The sequence below is a fragment of the Jaculus jaculus genome, chromosome 7, assembly GCF_020740685.1.
Source record: "Jaculus jaculus isolate mJacJac1 chromosome 7, mJacJac1.mat.Y.cur, whole genome shotgun sequence".
Classification (NCBI taxonomy): domain Eukaryota; kingdom Metazoa; phylum Chordata; class Mammalia; order Rodentia; family Dipodidae; genus Jaculus; species Jaculus jaculus.
This window is the reverse complement of record NC_059108.1, coordinates 85517684-85542207: the sequence shown is the minus strand read 5'-3', so window position 1 is coordinate 85542207 and position 24524 is coordinate 85517684. Positions and strand designations below refer to the sequence as shown.

At 45.1% G+C, this 24524-nt stretch overlaps 1 protein-coding gene, 1 non-coding gene and 1 pseudogene across 3 annotated transcripts; 2 read left to right on the top strand and 1 right to left on the bottom strand.

The window, feature by feature from the left end:
* The first annotated feature begins 2 nt into the window (after nt 1-2).
* Nucleotides 3-22794, top strand: LOC123462106 (ubiquitin-like protein 5). Of its 2 annotated transcripts, none has more exons than XR_006638110.1 (2): nt 3-138; nt 475-532. XR_006638110.1 is itself a non-coding variant. In XM_045154174.1 (2 exons), exons 1-2 carry the CDS (start codon nt 84-86, stop codon nt 22792-22794), a joined length of 318 nt encoding a protein of 105 aa, XP_045010109.1. In that variant the 5' UTR covers nt 18-83. The 2 variants fall into 2 exon arrangements, 1 of the variants encoding a protein (XP_045010109.1); XM_045154174.1 differs by lacking the exon at nt 475-532 and adding an exon at nt 22532-22794 and having other exon boundaries at nt 18-138.
* LOC123462574 lies at nt 167-330 on the top strand. The gene has a single exon (XR_006638373.1). It is a non-coding gene; the product is annotated as a U1 spliceosomal RNA (small nuclear RNA).
* LOC123462685 lies at nt 10053-10204 on the bottom strand (annotated as a pseudogene).
* Nucleotides 22795-24524: the final 1730 nt, after the last annotated feature.

The following is a 24524-nucleotide window of genomic DNA, read 5'->3' as shown; positions in this document are numbered from 1 at the left end:
GTCCTTGATGGGCCGTATGTGGCGGGAAGAAGGCTTGGGTGTAGAGTGCGAGCGGAGCACGGGAGTGTGCGGGGAGAAGCCGCATGCGGACGGCCGGAGGGCGAGCGACCGTGATTTGTGAGGGGGTCTGGCGGCGTGGTGAGCGTGCGTTGGGGCTGGCCGTGTCATACTTACCTGGCAGGGTAGATACCATGATCACGAAGGTGGTTTTCCCAGGGCGAGGCTTATCCATTGCACTCCGGATGTGCTGACCCCTGCGATTTCCCCAAATGCGGGAAACTCGACTGCATAATTTGTGGTAGTGGGGGACTGCGTTCGCGCTCTCCCCTGGTTTCGCAGTGCAAAAGTAAGAGAATGCTGGGCTGTTTTCCCCCGTGTCTCAGGGACACTCCCAGGCCAAGCGGGCAAGATGGGGCTGTGCGTCTGGTTTGCAGTAGTACGATTCCTTTTCGTTCCCATTCTGTGTCTCCTTAGCCACTAAGTAGAGGTATTGGAAGAAGAGGTAATTAGGGCTGGAGATATGGTTTAGCGGGCACGGTCAGAGGCTCCACATCCCAGGACCTACGTAAGCCAGGTAAGGTGGCACATGCATCGGGAGTTCCTTTGCAGTGCTTGGAACCCTCATGCGCCCATTCTTCCTCTCTCTCACTGCCTCTTTCTCTGCCTTTCTCTGTCTGTGTTGCTCTAATAATAATTAAAAAAAGAAGTTAAAAAGGGTGTTTGTCAATTATCTGTAGTTTCCTTAGTGAATCATTTATTCTGGTGATTAACAGTTATCTTATTCTATCAGGCCTTAAACTTATTAGTTGAGAGCGCTTTTTTTGTAGTTTTAGTATTTTTGGTTGACAACTTCCATAATTGTAAACAATATCCCATGGTAATCCCCCCCCCCCCCCCGCCCCAATGTCCCCTTTGCAACTCCACTCTCTATCGTATTCCCCTGCCCCATCAGCCTTTTATTCTGTCATTCTCTTTTCCTCCTATTATGATGTCTTGTGTAGGTAGTGTCAGGCACTCTGAAGTCATGCATATCCAGGTCATTTTCCTATTTACACTTCTGTATTGGAGAAAGAATGGACGCACCAAGGTCTCCAGTTAATGCAAACTGCTTTGGCCACTTTGTGCATCTGGCTTTCCTGCTTCATGAGGAACCCAACTGCTCTCCTTTGGCTGGGCAGGCAAACGCCTTAAAGGCTAAAGTCCTCTGGAGTTTCTTTGCAGAGGCTGGAGACATTGGCCGGCCCCTTCTCTATTGGCCTGTCTTTCTCTGAAATAAATTGTCATCAAAGCCAGGCATACTGACACTCAAGAAGCAGAGGCAAGGAGGGTTGCGCATTCAAGCCAGCCTGAAAAACCACGAGAAAGTCAGCTGAGCTCTCTCGTTCCTGTGAACGTGACCAGCTGCTTCATGCTCCTGCCTTCCCTATGAGATGGACTTTCAGCCATACAAACTTCCTTCCTTCAGTAGTTTCTGTTAGGTCTTTTGTGGCAACAATGAGAATAATACAGGAATTCGCCATGCAACTTGCTACTCCAAAGATGCAGTAAATCACCTACCTGGGCAGGTGGTTGTCACAGCATCCACTTAATGAGGGAGGGCACAATTTACTGAGGACGGTGCACATTGTTAACCCTATGGTCAGTCCACAGAAGGGTACCTTTGAAAGCTCTTTTTTTTCTTTATGTATTTTTTTTAATGCATTGTGGGCCAATGGGTCTCTTTGAATCAGGACTCCAGCGTCTTTCTGACAGAACCAAAGCAGTTCTGGGGTCAAAAAGTCTGAGATCCGGGCTTCATGATGACCATTTCTGGTGAAGGTCCACTTCAAGGTTAGAAATAGCTAGTCTGTTAGCCTTCCCTGGCAGAAGGCGGTGCCCTCTGCCAGTCCACACGTGTGGACACACCATGTCCACCTACTGGGAGTGCAGAATGGATTGCAAAAGTGTAAGGAGATCATCATTGCCAGTACTGAAAGGAAAATTCATTAGAGTGAGAGAATGGGCGCACCCGGGCCCCTAGCCACTACAAACAAACGTCCAGATGCACGTGCCACTTTGTGCATCTGGCTTTAGGTGGGTATTGGGGAATCAAACCAGGCCACAGGCTTTGCAGACAAGTGGCTTACTTAACCACTGTGGCATCTCTTCAGCCCTAGGATTTTTTTTTTTTTTTTTCCTGAGGTAGGGTCTCACTCTAGCCCAGGCTGACCTGGCCTCAAACTCATGGTGATCCTCCTGTATCTGCCTCCCAAGTGTTGGGATTAAAAGCATACACCATCATGTCCAGCCCCTAGAGTACTTCTTTTCAAGATCTGAGCTCATGGGTATCTCTCCAGTCTACTATTAAGTTTTGACAGGATAGTTTCAAGTAGAAATCACAGATCTGAATCTTTTGTCGTTTTTGTTTGTGTATGTGTGTGTGTGTGTGAGGTAGGGTTTTACTAGCTGAGGCTGATCTGGAATTCACTGTGTAGTCTCATGTGGCCTTGAACTCACTGCAGTCCTGCTCTCTCTGCCTCCTGAGCATTAGGATTAAAGGCATTCACCAACTCGCCCAGCTGAATCTCTATTAAATTCACTTTGGTGGCAAGATTAAGTCTGTGACTGAAGTAAGGGCTTGAACCTTTTCAACAAGTCTGGCTGCCTGTAGCCAGGTTAGAGGCACTCTCAGGGCCAGGGCTAAAACAATAAGCTATTGTTCTAAAGCCTAATCCCAGACTGATTGGTTGATGCTGGGGATTAAACTCAAGGTGTCACACATGCTAAGCAGACCATCTACCTACTGCCAACCTATATGCCCAGCCCAAGTTCCAGGTTTTAAATTCTTTGTTTTGGTTTTTGTGTTTTGTTTTTTGAGGAAGCGTCTCACTCTAACCCAGGCTGACCTGGAATTCATTATGTAGTCTCATGGTGGCCTCGAACTCATGGCTATCCTACCTCTGCCCCCCAAGTGCTGGGATTAAAGGCCACCATGCCTGGCTCCTAAAAAAATAGTATTTATTTATTTGAGGGAGACTGTGTGTTTGTGTGTGTGTGCCCGCACACACACGTGCGCGCGCGGGAGCAAGTGTTAGAATGGGTGTGCCAGGGCCTCCAGCCACGGCAAACCAACTCCAGACCATGCATCACCTGGGGTATCTCGCTTACATGGGTACTAGGGAATTGAATCTGGGTCCTTAGGCTTCATAGGCAAGAGCCTTAACCACTGAGAAAGCTTTCCAGCCCAGTAAATATGTTTTTAATTAAGCAAGTACCAAGCATGGTGGCACATGCTTCTAATCCCAGCATTGGGGATGGATAGTCAGGAGGATTGCTTGAGTTCAAGGCCAACATGTGATTAAGGAGTGAGTTTCAGGTCAGCCTGAGCAAGACCCTGTCTCAAAAAAAGGAAAGGTTTTTTTTTTTTTTTTTTTTTTTTTTTTTTTTTTTTTATGAAGAATCTCACCGTAGCTCAGGCTGACCTGAAATTCACTATGTAGTCTCAGGGTGGCCTTGAACTCAGAGGGTTCCTCCTATCTCTTCCTCCCAAACGGGGACTAAAGGTGTGCACCTCCATGCCTGGCTGTAAAAAAATAAGAAAAGAAAAGAAGAAATTTCGAGCTGTAGAGATGGCTCAGCATAATGCACTTCTTTGCCTTCAAAGCAAAAGCACACAGCTTCAACTCCCAGAACCCATGTAAAGCTGATGCACATGATGGCACATGTGTCTTGAGTTCTTTGCAGTGGCTGGAGACTCTGATGAGCCAATATTGTCTCTTTCACTAACTATATCTCTGTCCTCTCTTTGTCTCAATCAAACAAAAAAATTTTAAACTCAAGCCAAGTGTGGTGGCACATGCCATTAATCCCCCACTTTGGAGGCAGAGGTTGAGGTATGCTGTGAGTTCAAGGCACCCTGAAATTACAGTGAATTCCAGGTCAGCCTGTACTTGAGTGAGAAATGCCTCAGAAGAAAAATAAATAAATAAATATATATATATATGTGTGTGTGTGTGTGTGTGTGTGTGTGTGTATATATATATATATATATATATATAGAGAGAGAGAGAGAGAGAGAGAGAGAGAGAGAGAGAGTGAGTTTGGAGAGATGGTTTGGCAGTTAAGGCCTTGGAAGCCCTTGGAAGCCAAAGGATCCCTGTTCGATTCTCCAGGTTCCACGTAACCCAGATGCACGAGGGGGCTCATGCATCTGGAGTTCTTTTGCAGTGGCTGGAGGCCCTGGTGTCCCCATTCTCTCTCTCCCTCCCACTCTCTCTCCGTATTCCTCTCTCTCAATTAAACAAATAAATAAATAAGATATATTAAAATAGCAATAATAATAATAAGGTCAGAGGTAAGACGATTGCCATGACTTCTGGCCACCTAGTGTAGAGTGAGGCCCTACCTAAAAAAAAAAAAAAAAAAAAAAAAGCCGGTTAGTGGTTAAGCACTTGCCTGTGCGGCCTAAGGATCCTGGTTCAAGGCTTGAGTCCCCTGGACCCAAGTAAGCCAGATGATGCACAAGGTAGTGCATATATCTGGAATTCATTTGCAGTCGCTGGACTCCCTGGTGCACCTATTGTCTCTCTACCTCTTTCTGTCTGTCACTCTCAAATAAATAAATAAAAATAAACAAAAATTAGGGCTGGAGAGATAGATGGCTTAGCGATGAAGCGCTTGCTGTGAAGCCTATGGACCCAGGGTAGAGGCTCCATTCCCCAGGACCAGGACCCACGTTATCCAGATGCACAAGGGGGCGCATGCGTCTGCACTTCGTTTGCAGTTACTGGAAGCCCTGGCCTGCCGATTCTCTCTGTGTTTGTCGCTCTTAGATAAATAAAAATAAATTTAAATAAAAAAATAAATAAATATTAAAAACATAAGCCGGGCATGGTGGAACACGCCCTTTAATCGCAGCACTAAGGAAGCAGAGGTAGAGGTAGGTGGAATTGATGTGAGTTCAAGGCCACCCTGTGCTACATAATAATAATTGGGATGGGGATATCGCTCAATCATTTTCGTACCACGTACCAATGTTTTGTTTTTCTATCCGTTAACAAAACAAGCCAACCACCCCTTCCTGCCAAAAAAATCCCATACATCAAGAGAAATGACTTCCAGCTTGTTTGGATAGGGAATCATCTTACTTAAAACGGATCGTGTCCTGCGAGGATGCAGCGCCTGCGAATCGGACCTTTAATTAATTAATTTATTTATTTATTTTTGTTTTTTCGACCAAGGTTCTTCATCCTTAATCAGGCTGATCTGGAACTCTGTATGTAGCCTCAGGGTGGCCTCGAACCCACAGCGATCCTCCCACCTCTGCCTCCCAAGTGCTGCGATTAAAGTCGGGCACCACCAAGCTCGGCTTGGGTCCCCAGTTTTGCCGAAGGCTTTAGAAGAAGCCACAGGAAACAGCCATGGTCGCTCCCACTGCGGGTCCCCTGAGGCTGGCCTGCGGCTCGCAAAGCCCAGCCTTAGTGGGGGGCCGCGGGGGTGGGGACGGTGTATGCAGATTGGGAAGCGCGCGGAGGATGCGGGTCCCCGTGGTCGAGCGCCTCCGCGTCCCGCGTGGGAGAAGTGTGGCGGAATGAGGGCACGGAGCTGCCCAGGCTGCCCAGTACCAACGTATCTAGAGATGGTTTACTACAACAGCGAATAACGACGTGAAAAAACTTTTTTAAACACAGCTCAGGAATCGCAATTTTTCCATGCACGTGATACCAGCCTGACTTTTCACTGGCAGGACTCCTTCCAACGTGCTCCTCCAGACACAAAATGGTCTGGATATCCATGACCTCACAGTGCCTGACACTACTTACACAAGACCGTCATAATAGGAAGAAAAGACCATGACATCAAAATGAAAGAGACTGATTGAGAGGGGGAAGGGATATGATGGAGAGTGGAGTTTGAAAGGGGAAAAGTGGGGGGAGGGAGGGCCTTACCATAGGATATTGTTTACAATAATGGAAGTTGTCAATAAGAAGAAAGACAGATAGAAAGAAAGAACAGGGCACCTACTTGTTTTAATGGCTGTGTGCTCATGTCATTTTAGTGTCCCCAGGGAAATGTGTAGCGGCATCTCATCTGTCCTTTGATCGAGCCACTCCCACACTCCTGTTAATCCTTGTGTAGTAAATGCTTTAGCAGTAGACTTGGCAAGTTGTGGTTTGGTCAGAGTAGTCTGATTTTGCCGGAGAGGGGACTTCAAGGTAGGATCTCCCTGACTAGCCCAGGTTCTCCTGAAATCCACTATGTAGTCTCGGGGTGGCCTGGAACTCACAGAGATCCACCTACCTCTGCCTCCTCATTGCTGGGAGTGTACACATTAAAAAAAATTTTTAATGGAAGGAGGATGAAGCCTATAAATGAAAGCTGAATAATTTCTAACAGTGCAAACAATTAGCAGTAGTAACCACGCTGATTTAGGTCCCAGTATTAGCAAGGGGGTTGTGTCTGTGCTGTACATAGCTGGGTCATGCCAGGTACGGGAGTACACACGTAGCGTGTGGCACTTGGGAGGTGGACTGAAGAGGACCATGTATTTCGTTGGTTTTGGTTTGACTTAGGATCTCACTCTAGCCCAGGTCAGCCCGGAATTCACTGTGTCATCTCAGGGTGGCCTCAGACTCACAGCAGTCCTCCTACCTCTAGGCCTCCCTAGTGCTGGGATTAAAGGCGTGCGCCACCACACCCGGCCTGATATTTAGAGAGTTTATTAGATTAAGAGAAGGAAAGAGAAACCTGCTTGGTGACACATGGCCTTAAACCCAGCACTTGGGAGGCAGAGGGAGGAGAATTTGATGTTTTTAGAAAAATCTCATCCTGCTCTACATTGGTACTTTTTAATCTAATTAATTAACTTAAAAAATTTTGGTTATTCAAAGTAGAGTCTCACTCTAGCCCAGGCTCAGCTGGGATCCCTTATGTATTCTCATGCTGGCTTTAATCTTACAGTTATCTTCCTACAACTGCCCCTAAGTGCTGGGATTAAAGGCATGTGCTACTGTATTAGTCAGGGTTCTCTAGAGGAACAGAATTGCTAGAATGAATTATTTTAAAAATGGAATTTATTGGATTAGTTTACAGTAGTCCAAGAGCAGTTGCAGGCCTGAGAATCACAGAACCTGGTAGCTGCTAAGTCCTGTGGCCTGATGCCTCAGCAGTCCCGACCGGGCATCCTGAGGAGCCGCTGGGTTTCGATCCATGCGGGTCTTCAGTTGATGTTGCTCTTTAGTCCGCACTGGTCTTCAATCCACGCTAGAAAGTAGGAAGCAACTCTGGCAGCAAGTGGAAGGAAGGAAGGAAAAGGGAGCTCTTTTACCCAGAACTTCCTTATATCAAGTCCCCTTCTGAGCGGGGCTGCCCACTCTGGGGGAAGGGCTCACCCTGGGGGAAAGACCTCCTCCTTTAGTTGATCCTTCCAAGAAGCAGCCTGTGGATTACTAAACAGATCAACTTGACAACACCTTAACTATCACAGCTACCAAGCCCAACCTAGTTTTTGTTTGACAAATAATACAAATATGTTTTATTTGAAATAAACAAAAATGCTTCCATAGCTTTCACTTGCAAACACATTCTTCTTTGACTGGATTGCGGAGCCAAAACAAATCTGAAGCAAACCCACTTCTGGTTTGAAATGTATTTGGAGTCAGGTAGGAAGACACTACATGTCTTTTTTTAAAAAGCTGACCTTGCTTGTTGTGGTGGCACATGCCTTTTATCCCAGCACTTGGGAGGCAGGGGAAGAAGGATCACCGCAGGTTCGAGATCATCTTGAGACTACATAGTGAATTTCAGGTCAGTATGTACTACAGTAAGACCTTACCTCAAAAAAGTAAAAATAAATAAAATAAAATAAAATAATAACTAAATAAACCTGACCTTCTCATAAGGCCTGGTCATAGAGGTGTAAACAATGTAAATGAATCCATCATTACCAGCTGTCCTATTATATATGTTACCTGTGCTTTTGGAGAACACACACACACACACACACACCTGCCATACACCCAGGGAGAGTTGTTATATCATAGTTTCATCTGAGTTTTTGGGAGGCAGGACTGTCAAAAGAAGAGTAATTGTTTTTTGTTTATTTTTATTTGAGAGCAACAGACAGACAGAGAAAGAGGCAGATAGAGAGAATGTGCATGCCAGGGCCTCCAGCCACTGCAAATAAACTCCAGATGCATGTGCTACCCTGTTCATCTGGTTCGCGTTGGTCCCAAGGAATCGAGCCTCGAACCCGGCCCTTAGGCTTCACAGACAAGCACTTAACCACTAAGCCATCTCTCCGGCCCAGGAAGAGTAATTTGGAATGAGTTTTGCATCCTGTTTATTCTCTTCAATGACAGGATACAGTAGAAAGATACTGCCTGAAAGTTTTCCTTTTCAGTTTGGTTCATTTTCAGTTTTTGTGATTGACATAGTTGTTTGATTCATCTGCCTAGAGAATAATCCTGCAAGAGAGTCTTAAAGCACAAGACACCTATTCCTTCAAAATCTGCATTGTTTCAAGTTTTACATTCTATTCACAGTATGTCAGCAGTTCCTGACTATAAAGCAGAAACACAAATCACAAGGCTCTTCTAAAATGCAGATGTGCATAGCTAGAGCACAGTGGTCCTGGGTGGGATGTGGAGGTAACGAGGGAAGGAGAGAAAGCAACTGTTCGTGTGCTCAGAATGTGGCTCAAGTCTTTGGAGCAAAAAACAAGTTCTTTGGACTGGAGAAGATGGCTTAGGGGTTAAGACGCTTGCCTGCAAAGCCAAAGGACCCTGGTTCGATCCCCCAGGACCCACGTAATCCAGATAAGGGGCACATGCATCTGTACTTTGTCTGTAGGTGCCAGAGGCCCTGGCATGGCATGCCCAGTCTCTCGCTACCTCTTTCTCAAATAATATAAATAAATATTAAATAAATCAAATAAATGAATAAATATTAAAAACAAGTTCCTCCAGAGAAGGTGGAGGTGGCTATTACAGTTCCTCTCAAATGGGACTTGAAAAGCCCCAATCCAGATGGTTTGAAACTACAGTTATGACATGCTATGAAATATCTGCTATAATTGATCAAAGTAGTCAGAGGGTGAATGTATCTCTCATTCAGCTGCACTTTGTAGCATTGCTTCTTTAGCAGTTGGTGGATCTGTAAAAAAAAAAAAAAAAAAAAAAAAAAAAAAAAAAAAAAACCACTGAACTACCAGAAGTACTTTGAGGCATAGGGGTTTGAAAAAAAAAGTACAGAGCCAGGTGTGTTGGCTGAAGCCATTTATCCCAGCACTCTGGAGGCAAAGGTAGGAGGATCTCCATGAGATCGAGGCCACCTTGAGAACACAGAATGAATCCCTCAGCCTGGGCTGGGCTAGAGTGAAACGTTACCTTGAAAAAAAAAAAAATGTACTGAACTGATTCTCATGGTAGGAAAATGTTCTAACAGGATAGATCCCAACAACATTAAATGCAGTAGAATTAACAGGAAAAAGATTTACATGTATATATAGTGGTAACAGAAAACTACATGGCAGAGAACCCCCAAAAAATCAAGACAATATAAGCAGATTCATCAGTATTTCATGAGCTAAAATATCTGGCTTTATTAATAAGCAAATTATCTTTTTTTTAAAAAATTTTCATTTATTTATTTGAGAGCGACAGACACAGAGAGAAAGACAGATAGAGGAAGAGAGGGAGAATGGGCCCACCAGGGCTTCCAGCCTCTGTAAACGAACTCCAGACGCGTGTGCCCCCTGGTGCATCTGGCTAATGTGGGATCTGGGGAACCGAGCCTCGAACCGGGGTCCTTAGGCTTCACAGGCAAGCGCTTAACCGCTAAGCCATCTCTCCAGCCCCAAATTATCTTTTTTTAAGTAAATCATTCAATTATCATATGATCCTAGTATGATCCTATTTTCACATATTGAAGATCCATAGGGTCAGCCTTAAACAAGCTGCTTTTCTTTTTCCTTTCTCATTCTTTATTTTTGCCGGATTGTCGTGTCAAGTACGAAAATGCTAGACTATCTTAAAGCATAGACATTATTGACGTCTGATCTTGCACTCCACGACCAGGGGAGAGCGCAAACACAGTCCCCCATTACCACAAATTATGCAGTCGAGTTTCCCGCATTTGGGGAAATCGCAGAGGGTCAGCACATCCGGAGTGCAATGGATAAGCCTCGCAGATTACTCAACAGACACTTTCAAAGCCAGAAGGGCTTGTAATGATGTATTGCAAGTTCTGAAAGGTAACAACTGTCAACCAAGGTTACTTTATCCTGCAAAGCTATCCATTCAGATAGACAGAGAAATAAGGACATTCCGCAACAAAAGCAGGGTAAAGGGATATTTGAAGACAAAACAAGCTCTACAGAAAATACTTGAAAGGATCCTTCATACTGAAGAGAAAGGCAAGATTACAGGGAGTAGAAAGGCCTAAGTGATGTCAGGTGAAGAGATTGTATAAAAGAAAGCTTGGGGGGAAGGTCAAACAAAGTTCAAGATATCTTGAATAAGGCCTATGAAAATCGACTTGATTGAATAATGGCACATCCCAAAGCCCTCGATTGTTACTAGAAAACTGTCAGTGTCATAGCTGGGATACTGTCCAGTGAGTTGTGGAGCGGGAGGTCCCTGTTGCCTCCAAAACATGATAGGCTATTGCCAAGACCCTTGACTTCTCATGAGAAAGACATGGTAAGACCCTAGTGCTGAAGACTTCACATGACTGAGTCACTGAGAAATCAAGCTGGTGCTGAGCAGAAACTTTCTCCCCATATCCCAGTCATCTGAAAGCTGGAGTAAGCTGCACTGTATGCAGCCATATGGGAGACAGAAATCATCAGCACTGAAAACAGTTTGGCCAGACAGGCCAAATGACTGAGCAAGTGCAATGGTGGCGTGTCTGCTCTGGGGGAACCAACTGCTCTCTAATTGGACTGAAGGCCTGCTCTATGGATGGGCCTACACGTCTGGTACTGAAAACCTAATCAAAAGCTTATGGCAGGGGAGGTCATGGGCCTTAGGTGTATAAAGTTCCTGCTCTTGTCTGGATATACACATATATTCTCTCACAAAATTGCCCTGAAAGCACTACACTTAATGTTCATATTCATATATTAATGCAAATCTCTATTCTGGCTAGAGAAGCTTCTCATTTCAGAAGGCGATGACCACTGTGATGACCCAAAAGGCAACATAAAGCTGAGAAGAAGTGATGGAGGAGTGTCCAGCACTGAAACATCTCACACTCTCCAAGGATCAGGGTGCATTGTGGAAGAGGTGGCAGAAAGAATGTAGGACCAAAGGAAGGGCGCCACACCTTGCATACAAATGTCCAGAAAGAAATTGGCCGTTAGCCAGGCCAAATGCGCCAACAGGTGCAATAGTGGCATGTCTGTTGCAATGGATCATGAGCCTTGGAAGATGTGATAGAGATGTTGCGGTGCTGAGCACTACTCTGTCACTTCTTCCTGTCACATGATGCCTTCTGAGTCATCTCAAGGTCACTGCCATCTGGAAAGAGAAGATGCTCTACCAAAAGTGAGGGTAGCATTAATATATGGCTATGAACCTCAAGAGAAGTGCTTACTGGGCAGTTTTATGAGCATAGTATGTACATTTAGCCAGACAGCAGCAGACGTTACACCCTTCAGGCTCATGACTACCCCTGTTGTAGGTTTTCAGTATCAGGGAGGTATTCCCTCCCATGGAGCTGGCCTGCAGTCCAATTAGAAGGCAGTTGGTTTCCACCATGGCAGACGTGCCACTACTGTACCCGTTGGCTCATTTGGCCTGGCTGGCAATATATAAGGCTTGCACTGTCCACGGTTGAGTATCTTCTCTGGTGATTTCTCTCTCTCCCATTGAACTGCATGCAGAATGGCTTCTTCCAGCTTTCTGTCAGCTGGTCTCTATGGAGGAGGTTATCAGCTCAGTTCCAGCAGGATTTCTCAGTGGCCTTGTGGCCCAAATATGTGATGTCTTCAGCAATATGATTTTACCATCTATTCCTGGTGGGAAGCCAAGGGGCTCGGCAAATGGCCTGTAATGTTTGGGGACTCAAGGACCTCGCTGTATTTTTTATTTTTTTTATGATTTTCATGAGAGAGAGAGAATTGGCATGCCATGACTCCCAGCCATGGCAATTGAACTCCAGGCGCATGTGCCACCTTGTGGGCATGCGCAAACTTGTGCTTGCATCACCTTGTGTGCCTGGCTTATGTTGGACCTGTGGAGTCTGTAAACCCTCTGAGCTACTACAGCTCAGTACTCAGGCTTTGGAAGTTATTTCTGTGAGTCCATGACATGAGTACATTGTGTGATTCTCCCCTCTGTGTCTGGTGCCATGTCTGTGTGACTCAGTTTTCTGTAACACCACAGCCCTATTTTTTTTAAATATTGTATTTTTATTTATTTATTTGACAGAGAAAGAGGAGGAGGAGAGAGAGAGAAAGAATGGGCATGTCTGGGCCTCCAGCCACTGCAAACAATCTCCAGACGCGTGTGCCCCATTGTGCATCTGGATTATGTGGGTCCTGGGGAACTGAACGTGGGTCCTTTGTCTTTGCAGGCAAATACATTAAGCATTGAGCTCTCCCTCCAGCCCAGTATTTTTAACTCATTTATTTATTTATTCATTTTTGGTTTGTCAAGGTACGGTCTCACTCTACCTCAGGCTGACCCACAATTCAGTATGTAGTCTCAGGATGGCCTCAAACTCAGTGTGGTCGTCATTCCTCTGCTTCCCATGTGCTGGGATTAAAGGCATGCACCACCACACCTGGTCCTAAGTTTAACTCTCTATCAACAACACACGATACATTTACACAGTGTATCATGATCACAATCCTCTCCCACCATCCTCTTTTTTCTCTCTCGCCATGCCTCTCCACTTGAGGGGGAAATCTCCTGTTTCTGGCAACTGTGTGGTTAACTTTGTTTTCTTTCTTCCTTCGTTCCTTCCTCCCTTGTTCCTGCCTTCCTTCTTTCCTTCCTTCCTTTCTTCCTTCCTTCCTTCCTTTGTTCCTTCCTTTTTTCTTTCAAATAACAGAGAAATTGAGAGAGAGAGAGGAGAATGAAAATGAGAGAAAGAATGGGAGTGCAGGGGTCTCTAGCCACTGCAAATGAACTCCAGACATGTGCGTCACCATGTACATCTGGCTTAACTGGGTACAGGTGAATCAAACCTGGGTCCTTTGGCATGCATGCAAGTGCCTTAACCACTAAGCCTTCTCTCCAGCGCTTGTATGGTTAACTTTGAATGTCTGTGGTTGAGGGCGATACAGGAGTCCTGCGGTTTTGTAGGAATTGCTGAGATCAGGAGATCAAGGTCAACTTCAGCTGTATAGAGAGTTTCTGTCCAGCCTGAGGTACATGACAGCCTGTCTCTAAAGTGAAGTCATGAATACCACCACCACTGTGTATCTGGAAGACAGTATGGCAAAGCACTCCTTTCCTTTCTTTGGCTCTTACACTCTTTCAGCCACCTCTTTGAAAGTTGTCCCTGAATCATGGAGAGTGTGATAGATTGTCTTACTTAGTGCTGAACATGACACTGTCACCTCTCAGCATTTTGGTAACTATTGAATCTCCCCATTGCTCAATACCATCTGAAAAGAGAAGCTATTTTAAAAAAATGTTATATTTAATTTATTTCTTATTAACAACTTTCATGAATGTAAACAATAATCCATGGCAAGAATCATCATTTTTAAAAATAATGATGATTTTTTTTTTATTACACAGCAAGAGAGAGAGCAAGTGAACTCCAGACACATGTGCCACCTTGTGCATCTCGCTCATGTGATTACTGGGGAACTGAATCTGGGTCCTTAGGCTTCACAGGCAAGTGCCTTAAGCACTAAGCCATCTCTCCACCCTGAAAATGTTTTTGTTTACTTATTCACCAGCAAAGAGAGACAGAGAGAAGGGAGAGAGACAGAAAGAATGGGTGCGCCAGAGCCTCCAGTTGCTGCAAATGAATTCCAGTGCATGTGTCATGTTGTGCATCTTGCAGTATATGGGTACCAAGGAATCAAACCTAGTCTAGAAGGCTTTGAAGGGTGGCACTTTAACTGCTAAGCCATCTCTCCAGCCCAAGATGGCTTTTTGTTGTTTGGTTTTTCAAGTTAGGATCTTACTCTAGCCCAGGCTGACCTGGAATTCATTATATAGGCTCAGGGTAGCCTTGAACTCATGGCAATCTTCCAACCTCCCAAGTGCTGGGATTAAAGGCATGCATCCCCCCACCCGGCTGAAGCTTTCTTTTGTTCTAATTTTTAATTATTTGTTTGAGAACGACAGATAGGCAAAGAGGTTTGGAGAGAGAGAGAGGAAGATAGAGAAATTGAAAGAATGGGCATGCCAGGGCCTCCAGTCACTGCAAATGAACTCCAGAGGCATGTGCCCCATTGTTCATCTAGGGAATTGAGCCTCCAACTGGGGTCCTTAGGCTTCACATACAAGTACTTAACTGGTAAGCCATCTCCCCAGCCCTGAAGGTTTCTTTTTGAGACTGAGTTCCATTAAGTGGCTTAGGCTGGCCTCAAAGTGAACCTCCTGCTTCAATGTCACCAGTGATGGGCTCAGAGGCATGCACCACCATGACTGGCTCAAAAACGATTTTTCCTCTTTGATGTAGGGTCTCACTCTAGTCCAGGCTGACATGGAATTCACTATGTAGTCTCAGGCTGGCCTGGTACTCAAGATGACCCTCCTACTTCTGCCTTCCAAGTGATGGGATTAAAGGTGTGCACCACCATGCCCAACTCAAAAGCTATTTTTTACTAATATAAAGTCTGGTTAGAATTAAAGTGTGGTGGCATACACCTTAAATCCCAACACTTGGGAGGTTAAGGTAGGAGGATAAGGTGTTCAAATTCAGCTAGTTGTATAGAGAGCTAGAGGCCAGCCTGAGCTACAGGACATCATGTTTTCCAAGTAAATAAATAAATAAGTAAAATTTGTATTTTTGACTGTAGTCTAATATCCTTGGGAAGGTGTGGCAGGAAGACGACCAGAGCTTAGGGCTTCAGTCCCAGCCTACATACATGGGGAAATATGTGTGAAAAATTTCATGCTGAGCAGGACATAGTGGTGCATGCCTTTAATCTCAGCACTCAAAAGGCAGAGGTAGGAGGATCAGTGAGTTTGAGGCTACCCTGAGACTACCTAGGAATTCCATTTCAGCCTGGGATAGAGAGGAGACCCTACCTCAAAAATAACAAAACAGGGGGCTGGAGTGATGGCTTTGCGGTTAAGTGCTTGCCTGAGATCCCTGGTTCAAGGCTTGATTCCCCAGGGAAGCCAGATGCACAAGGGAGCGCACGCGTCTGGAATTCATTTGCAGTCGCTGCAGGCCCTGGCGCGTCCATTCTCTCTCTGTGTCTCTATCTGCTTCTTTCTCTTTCTGATGCTCTAAAGTAAATAAATAAAAGTAAAAAACAAAACAAAACAAAACAAATTTTCATGGTGGAGAGATGGCTCAGCAGTTAAGGCACTTGCCTGCAAAACCTAACAAATAAACAAATAAAGCCAGAGACAGAAAGTGGCACATACATCTGGAATTTTCAGTCACAGAAGCCACAGCATGCCCATTCTCTCTGTTTCCCTTCTCTCTCTCTTGCTAAATGAATTTGAACAAATAAATATTTATTAAATCCTAGGAACAAAAGCAGCTGGAGGTAACGCTCAATGGTAGAAATCATAAGGCACCAGGATGGGTCTCCACATGACCAACAACAGCAACATGCCCAGACTGGCCTTGAAGTCACTATGTTGCCACAGCTGGACTCAATCACAATGTGGCCCTCCTCCCTGCCCCCACTGATTCTCTCTCTCTAGTAAATAATTTTTTGAAAAAGAAATAACCAGGCTTGGTGGTGTGCACCTTTTACCCAGCACTTGGGAGGCTTAGGTAGGAGGATCACCTTGAGTCGGAGGCCACCCTGATACTACACAGTGAATTCTAGGAGAGCCTGAGATAGAGGAGACACTGCCTCAAACATAAAAGAAACAAAACAAAAACAACAAAAATGAAGCCCAGGGAGCAGCAGCCAGGTGTGGTGGCATACACCTTTAATTCCTGCACATTGGAGGCAGAGGTAGGAGGTTCACTGTAAGTTCCAGGTCAGCCTGGGCTAGAGGAAGGCCCTATCTTGAAAAACCAAAACGCAAAAACAAAAACAAACAAACCCAAACAAACCACCAATAAATAATAAATCTACATATATAATAAATAAAACTAAAAAATAATGAAAAAGAAAGGAAGTAAAGAGATGGGAAGAGAGAGACAGAGAGAGAGAGAGAGAGAGAGAGAGAGAGAAAGAATTTCAAAGCTCTCTCCAGTTCCCTTTCCACAGTATGATTTTCAGCATCCTGATTCTACTAGCTGTTCTACGGGAAGAGACATAGGTTGAAGAAATAAAGCTTTGTATAAACACTGGATAATACAGTTGACACAAGGTCTTCTTTTCTTCTTCCTTTCCTTTCTTCCTCCCTCCCTCCTCCTTATCTTTACTTTTGAAGATGGGAGTCTCACTCTGTGGCTCAGCCTATCAGGTGTAGACATTACAGGCATGAGTGACACAGCAGGCTGGTTACTGAAACCCAAGAGTAATGTGGATCTAACCTAGACACCTGCACCACCTTTGTGTGGTTGCTTGTAAGGTAGGGTCTCACTCCAGGCTTCCCTGGAACTCACTCTGTACTCCTGGCTGGAATTGAGCTGACAAAGATCTTCCTACCTCTGCCTCCCCACTTCTGGAATTAAATGTGTGTCCAACATAGCTTGCCAGCCTAAATTCTTTGAAGTATGCATTTCTGCTGCTGATGGTATTATCCAGTTTTACAACTGCAGACATAAAACCCCCACTTCAGGCTGGAGGGATGGCTTGCAGTTAAGACACTTGCCTGTAAAGCCAAAGCACCTAGGTTCACTTCCCCAAGACCCACATAAGCCAGATACACAAGGGGTCACGTGCATCTGGAGTTTATTTGCAGTGGCAGGAGGCCCTGGTGTTCCCATTCTCTCTCTATATCTCTTTCTCTCCATCAAGCAAATATATAAATATTGAGGGGGATTCCAAGCTAGAGTCTCACTCTGGCCCAGGCTGATCAGAAATTTATTATGTAGTCTCAGGGTGGCCTCAAATTCAGGGTGATCCTCCTTCCTCTGCCTCCGCTGTGCTGGGATTAAAGGAACACACCCCCATGCCTGGCTTAAAAAATAATTAATTTTTTTTTTTTTTAATCTCGATGTAGGCTCTCACTTTAGCTCAGCTTACCTGGAATTCTCTATGTATTCTCAGGGTGGCCTTGAACTCACGGTAATCTCCTATCTCTACTTCCCAAGTGCTGGGATTAAAGGCATGTGCCACAATGCCAGACGAGAATAATATATTTTTAAAAACAAAAACTATATTAAAAATAGTGCTCAACCACTGAGCTGCATCCCAGCCCCAAAGATGGAAAACTGGTAGAGGACTCAGGAAAGGGTCCTAGAAGGGAAGACCTAGACTCTGTAGCTGGTAATCCTTACCCACACATGGCATGATTTGGCAGAAGGATCTAGAGTTCAAGGTCAGCCTGGGTAAACTAGGACACCTCCTCTGAATGAAACAAAACAGTGAATGGTGGTGGTTGATGTCTGGGTAGGGACAAATGCTTATAATCCCAGCACATGAGAGTCTGAAAATTTGGAAAGAAGTAAAAATTGGTGCCTAGTGCTACATTGTGAGACCTACTCCAAAAAATAACTGTCAGTGGGCTGGAGACTTGGCTTAGTGGTTAATGTGTTTGCCTACAGAGCCAATGGATGCTGGTTTCGTTCCCCAGAGCACACATAAGTCAGAAACACATGGTTGCACATGTGTCTGGAGTTCCTTTGCAGTGACTAGAGGCCATGGTACATCCACTTTCTCTATTTCTCTCCCTTCCTCCCTCCCTTCCTTCCCCCATCCCTGTCTCTCTCTCTCTCTCTCTCTCTCTCTCTCACACACACACATTAAATAAATAAATAAATAAATAAATAAATAAATAAATGTGCGTGCTACCCAGGGATAATGATAAAAAAATTTAAAAAAAAATATTTTATTTATTTACTTATGAGAAAGGGACAGATAGAAAGAGAGAATGGGCACTCCAGGGCCTCCAGCCAGTGCATAGGAACTACCGACAGATGTACCCTCTTGTATATCTGGCTTGTGTGGGTCCTGGGGTATCAAACCTGGGTCTTTAGGCTTCACAGGTAAATGCTGTAACTGCTAAGCCATTTCTAGAGTCCTCCATAAAACCTTTAATCCCAGAATTTGGGACACTGAGGTCTGAGGATCCAGGTGGTGAGTTCCAGGTCAGCTTCCATAAAGTGAGACCATACATCAGAAAACAAAAATAGTGTAGGCAGGCTTGGTAGCTCACGTCTTTGACCCCAGCACTGCATCCAAGACCGAGGTAGGTATGTCATATTGAGTTCCACTTCAGCCTGGATGGAGTGAGACCCTACAGAAAACAAACAAAACAATAATAGGGTGTGGAATGGTAGCCTATAATCCCAGCACTGCATCAGAGACTACGTAGGAGGATCACTGTGAGCTCAAGGCCAGCCTGGCCTAGAGTGAGATTCTATTAAGCTAGGCGTGGTGTGGGCGGTGCCTCACATCAGTTCCTGTCTGGCAGCATAAAAGCAGGAGTCACAGCAGAGGTTCCTCCTAGAGAAGCTTCTGGCTCAGAGTTGGCTGGTCTTTGCCACTAGCTGGTGAGCATCTTCGCATTTGTGAGCAGACACCAGGTAAGGGCAGGGCAGGGCTGGGTGGGGAGGCAGGTAGGGAGGTAGGCAGGCTGTGTAGGAGATGGTGGGACACAAGGTCAACAGGGAAAGACTCCCCAGGCCCAGGCTAGGGTTTTGGAGGGAACAGGTTCCCGGAGAATCAAAGGCTGAGTGATGGGTTCTCAAGGCCATAGAGGGGCCTTTTATATATGCAACCCTGTAAGCCGTGCTTTGAGATCCAAGGTCAACCAAGGCCTGTGCCACTTTTAGTTTTTTCTAGGTAAGGTCTCACTCTAGCCCAGACTGACCTGGAATTAACTATGTTGTCTCAGGATGGCCTGGAACTCATGGTGATCCTCCTACCTCTGCCTCTCAAGTGCTGGGATTAAAGGTGTTTGCCTCCACAACCAGCTCTTCTGCCTTTTATTACCGACTATTCTTCTCCTTTAAGTTTTTTTCACTGTTTTATTTATTAGGTAAAGAGAAAGAGAGAGAATGAGCATGCCAGGTCCTCTAGCCAGTGAATACCAATCCATATGTGTATGCCTCAATGTGCATTTGGGTAAGGCAGGACCTGGAGAATCGAACATTGTAGGCTTTGTAGGCAAGCGCATTAACCGCTAAGGCATCTCTTTTTAAAAAAAAATTTTTTGTTGTTGTTTTAGAGCGACAGACAGAGAGAAAGAGGCAGAGGTAGAGAGAGAGAGAATGGGCACGCCAGGGCCTCCAGCCACTGCCAACGAACTCCAGACGCGTGCACCACCTTGTGCATCTGGATAACGTGGGTCCTTGGGAGTCAAGCCTCGAACCAGGGTCCTTAGGCTTCACAGGCAAGCGCTTAACCGCTAAGCCATCTCTCCAGCCCAAGGCATCTCTTCAGCCCTGATTATTCTTATTTATGCTTTTTTTTTTCCATGCTTGTGAGTATGGATGTACCAGGCTTTCTTGCCCTTGCTAAAGAACTCCAGATGCTGTGGCCACTTTTGTTTTTAGACTTATGTAGGTGGCTGGGTAATGAACCCTGTCTGGCAGGTTTTGAGAGCAAATGTCTTTAACTGCTGAGCTCCCTCTCGCCTCACGCCCTCTCCTAGCCCAGGCTGACCAGTAACCACTCAGCAGTCTCAGGGTGGCCTCAAGCTCTTCACTTTCATTCTGTTTCAACCCTGCTCTCTACAGGCCCCATTTTTTTTTCCATTTATTTGCAAGCAGAGAGACAGAATGGTTGTGCCAGGATGTCCAGCCTCTACAAACTCCAGATTCTAGTGGCTTTCAGGGAAGTGCTCACTGGGAAGTTTATACATTAATCCAGACACAGCAGGGATTACATGCCTAGGGTTTATGGTCTCCCCAGACTTGACTTTTGACTACGTGTTCAGCACCAGGCATGTATTCCCTCTCATGGAATGGGCCACTACGCCAATTAGGGAGCCATTGGTTTCCTCCAGAACAGACATGCCATGATTGCACCTGTTCAGTCATTTGGCCTGGCTGGCCAATCATAAGGCTTGAAGTGTTCACTATTGTTTAACGCCACTGATTTCTCTCTCCCATAGGGCTGCATGCAGCATGACCTTTTCCAGCTTTTGTTTCTTCCTTTACAAAGCTATTTTCTTTATCTGAAAGACAGAGGCAGAGGAAGATAAAGAATAGGCATGCCAGGGTCTCTAGCCACTGGAGACTAACTCCAGATGCTTTCACCACCTTGTGAATCTGGTTCATGTGCAACCTGGGAAATTGAACTTGGGTCCTTAGGCTTCACAGCCAGCCTCATGCTTTATTGTTCCTAGAGGTGGGGTCTCACTATCTGTGGTTGACCTGCAATTCATTTTGTAGTCTCAGTTTGGCCGTGAACTCACAGTGGCCCTCCTACCTCTCCCTCCCATGTGCTGGAATTCAAGGCATATGCCATCCTGTCAGGCGCATTACAGTATATTGAGGAGATTGGGTTTTGTCTTCCTTATCCTTTCCTGTATCACCCTCTCTCCTTGTGCCTCCTCCCAGCATAGCCTCCTTTGGCGTGTCCATACCTCCTGTTTTCTGTTTCTTGGATCCTTCACCTCCCATCCCTTCTGCTTTGTCATGGTCTCCTGTCTCCAATAATAGCCTATCCTCACCCTCATAGCCCCTTATTTGCATGCAAACATTAAAAGTTAGAATGCATGTAGGAGAACCTATATCCCAAATGATTTTCCAGTCTTTTCTGAAATTTCATTTTGTACACACAATATACACAATCCTCATGTGACATCAGCAGTATACTTACACTACTTCTTACAGCGAGAATGCTTCATAGGACTTTTTAGGTACAAATGACCAGTGTGTACAGACCACAATATTTTTCATACTTTCAAGGAGAAGTTGGTTGAATCTTGGTGTCCAGTGCAGGCAACTAGCTTAGCATTGTGGTGCATGTCTAATCCCAGCACATGGGTGGTAGAAAAAAAGAGGATCAGGAATCCAGGTTATCTCAGCTTCATTACATTCAAGCCATCCCAGGTTATGTGAGACTAGGCTTGAAAACAAAACAAAACAGTGGACTGTTATTGTTTATATGAGAGAAGGAGGTCTGGGGAAATTGGCAACATTGCTTTTTTGTAGTGTTTACCTAAACAGGAATAGCAGTAAGTAGGGCTTCTTGAGACTGTCTCACCACGTAACATAGGCTAACCTTGAAAGTGTGTATATACATATATTGTTGTTGCTTTGAGGTAGGGTCTCACTTGAGCCCCAGACTGACTTGGAATTTTTGTTGTTGTTGAAGGTAGGGTTTCAATCTAGCCAGGGCCAATTGGAATTTACTATGTAGTCTCAGGGTGGCCGAGAACTTGTGGCAATCCTCCTATATCTGCCTCCCAGGTTGTGGAATTAAAGACTGTGCCACCACATCTGGCAGGAATCTTAAACATTTTATTTTTCTATTTATTTCATTATCTATTTTATTTATTTAATTGAAATGGAGAGTGTTAGAAAAATAGAGAAAAGGCACTGCAGCCACGGCAAATTCCTGATGCATGTGCCATCATGTGCATCTGGCTTAGATCAGACCTGGTGAATGGAACCTGGGTCCTTAGACTTTGCAGGCATACAACTTAACTGCTAAGTCATCTCTATAGCCCAGGCCTGGAATTTTATATTTTGCTTTGAGACAGGTCAGGACCCTAAGGTAGTCCAAATGGGATGTCAGGTGTGAGTTCTCATGCCTGGCTTTCATTTTCAGAGCATTACTGCAATGTAGACCAGCTGCTGTGGTTTGGGCTCCAGCCAGTCAGCAAACATATATACTGGGGAGGAGCTCCTGAGCCTCCATTGCTTCATGAGGAGCTGGTGGCTGATGATCATCACCAGGGAAACAGAGGCATCTTCAGTGTTTACCCACTAGTAAGGTCACCATGCTCCATTAAAACACTTCATGCCCATGTGCATGTAAGTAACGTTAGTAGGAAAAAAACGACATTAAAGTAGGAGAAGACTAATTGAGAAGAAGCCGGTCAGTGGGAGACAGAAAAGAAAGAATAGGGGCAAGTTTGATCACACCACTGTGGAGTGTGGTGGCACTTGCTGGCACTGGGGAGGCAGAGAGAGAGGGTCACTGAGTTTGTGGACAGCATAAGCCTAGAGCAAGTCTCTACCTTAAAAACATGTTTGGTTAGAGGAAGACAACAGACCTTTCAAGCAGGTATCTTAGGGTCGCAGACCTGGGAGCAATTGTATCTGGGGCTTCTGGTACCTGGGGACACCCAGGAAACCCTGATTCTGTTGTCTTCCACCCCCTACTCTGTAGCTCCAGTCAGAATGATCGAGGTTGTTTGCAACGACCGTCTGGGGAAGAAAGTCCGCGTGAAGTGCAACACCGATGACACCATTGGGGACCTTAAGAAACTGATCGCGGCTCAAACTGGCACCCGTTGTGACAAAATTGTCCTTAAGAAGTGGTACACGATTTTGTTTTTTTATTTTTTTTGGTACACGATTTTTAAGGACCACGTGTCTCTGGGAGACTATGAGATTCATGATGGGATGAACCTGGAGCTTTATTACCAGTAGAGCAGAATTCTTTCTCCAGCCCTGCTCCCCACCCCCAGTCACACTGGTATGGATGCTTTAACAGTCCACGTGAATAAAAACTTAGATGCTGTTTTGTTGATGTGTGTGAGAGCTGTCAGAGGAGAGTTGGTAGCTGGTTTTTACCATGCTTCACTACACAGTTGCTAAGGGGGGCTCAAGATCGTCTGGAGGCTGGGTGAATGGCAGTCACATTTGTACTGCAGCACTTGCGAGGTGGAGGCCGGAGGATAAGATCAAATCATCCTCAGTTACACAGTTCCAGGCTAGCCTGAGCTATGTTGAGATCACTGTTTTATTTCCCCTTTCTCTTTTTGATTTCTCTTTTCTACCTTTCCTGTTTTTTTTTTTTTTTTTTTTTTAATTAGAGAGAAAGAGAATGGGCATGCCAGGGTCTCTAGCCACTGCAAACAGCTTCCAAATGCATGTGCCATCTTGTGAGTCTGGATTATGTAGGACCTGGAGAAGCATACCTGCATCCTTAGGCTTTGTAGGCAAGTGCCTTAAGTGTGAAGCCATCTCTCCAGCCCTGTCATTTTTGTTTTGTTACAGGTAGGGTCTCACTCTGTCTCTGGTTTGGCATGAACTCATGGTGATCTTCCTACCTGAGCCTCTCAAGGGCTGGGATTAGAGATGTGTATCACTGGGACTTAAGATCACTGGAGAATCATTCTGTACTCTCTTGAATCATAATATATTTTAAGAAATGTATATTTTCTCATTATTTCCTATGGTGCCCCCTGCTAATGGGAGAGTTGACTAAGTCATTTTCCTTCTGAAGTGTCAACTCTGGGATGCAACAAGCAAGTGAAGAAATGGACAACAGGTGGGCACAATGGCGCATGCCTGTCAGCCGAGCTCCTAGGAAGACTAAGACGGGAGAGTCGCTTGAGTCCAGCAGTTTGAGATCAGACACATCTTGAAGAATCAACCCTATTTTGTAAAAGAACAGAGCAATAAATTCTTGAACCTAAAAATTGTCTTAAATTACTCATTGGTACACAGTGATGTTGAGAAGTATCCCAATGCCATAATAAAACAGAAATGACATTTTCTCTTCCTTTCTTTCTGTCTTCCTTTCTTTGTCTCTCTTTACATCATGTATGGTTATCAGTTTTTGGTGGTCAGGTGAGGAATGTGATGGTTAAATTCAGGTGTCCCCCATAAATGTAGGTTTTCTGAATGCTAGGTTCCCAGCTGATGGAAATATGGGAATGAGGTACACCTGGAAGCAGTGCATTTTGGGGGACGGGCTTATGGGTATTGTAGCCAGTTTCCCTTTACCAGGGATGCATGTGCTATCTTATGCATCTGGCTTATGTGGGACAGGGAGAATCGAATCTTAGGCTTTGCAGGTAAGTGCCTTAACTGCGAAGCCATCTGTCCAGGCCTTGCTTTTTTTGTTTGTTTGTTTTCTTAGAGGTAGGGTCTCACACTGTCCCTGGCTTGGCTTGAAATCATGGTGGTCTTCCTACTTCAGCCTCTCAAGTGCTTGGATTAGAGATGTGCATCTCCACACCTAGCCCATTTAGTTTCTTTTTCCAGGTAGGGTGTTACTCTCCAGGCCAGAAGGAGCTGGCCTCTTACACTGTAGCCCAGACTGGCTTCAAACTCACATGGTGATTATGGTGATTTGAAGTGCCCCAGTAAACTCATGTATTCAGAGTGCTGGGACCCTGGCTGTGGAAATTAGGGAAATGGAGCCTCCTGCA

Coding starts and splice junctions, on each gene's coding strand:
- LOC123462106 (XM_045154174.1), top strand. CDS start 84: ATGCGGACGGCCGGAGGGCGAGCGACCGTGATTTGTGAGGGGGTCTGG. Junction 139..22,531: donor TGAGGGGGTCTGGCGGCGTG/GTGAGCGTGCGT, acceptor CCTACTCTGTAG/CTCCAGTCAGAATGATCGAG.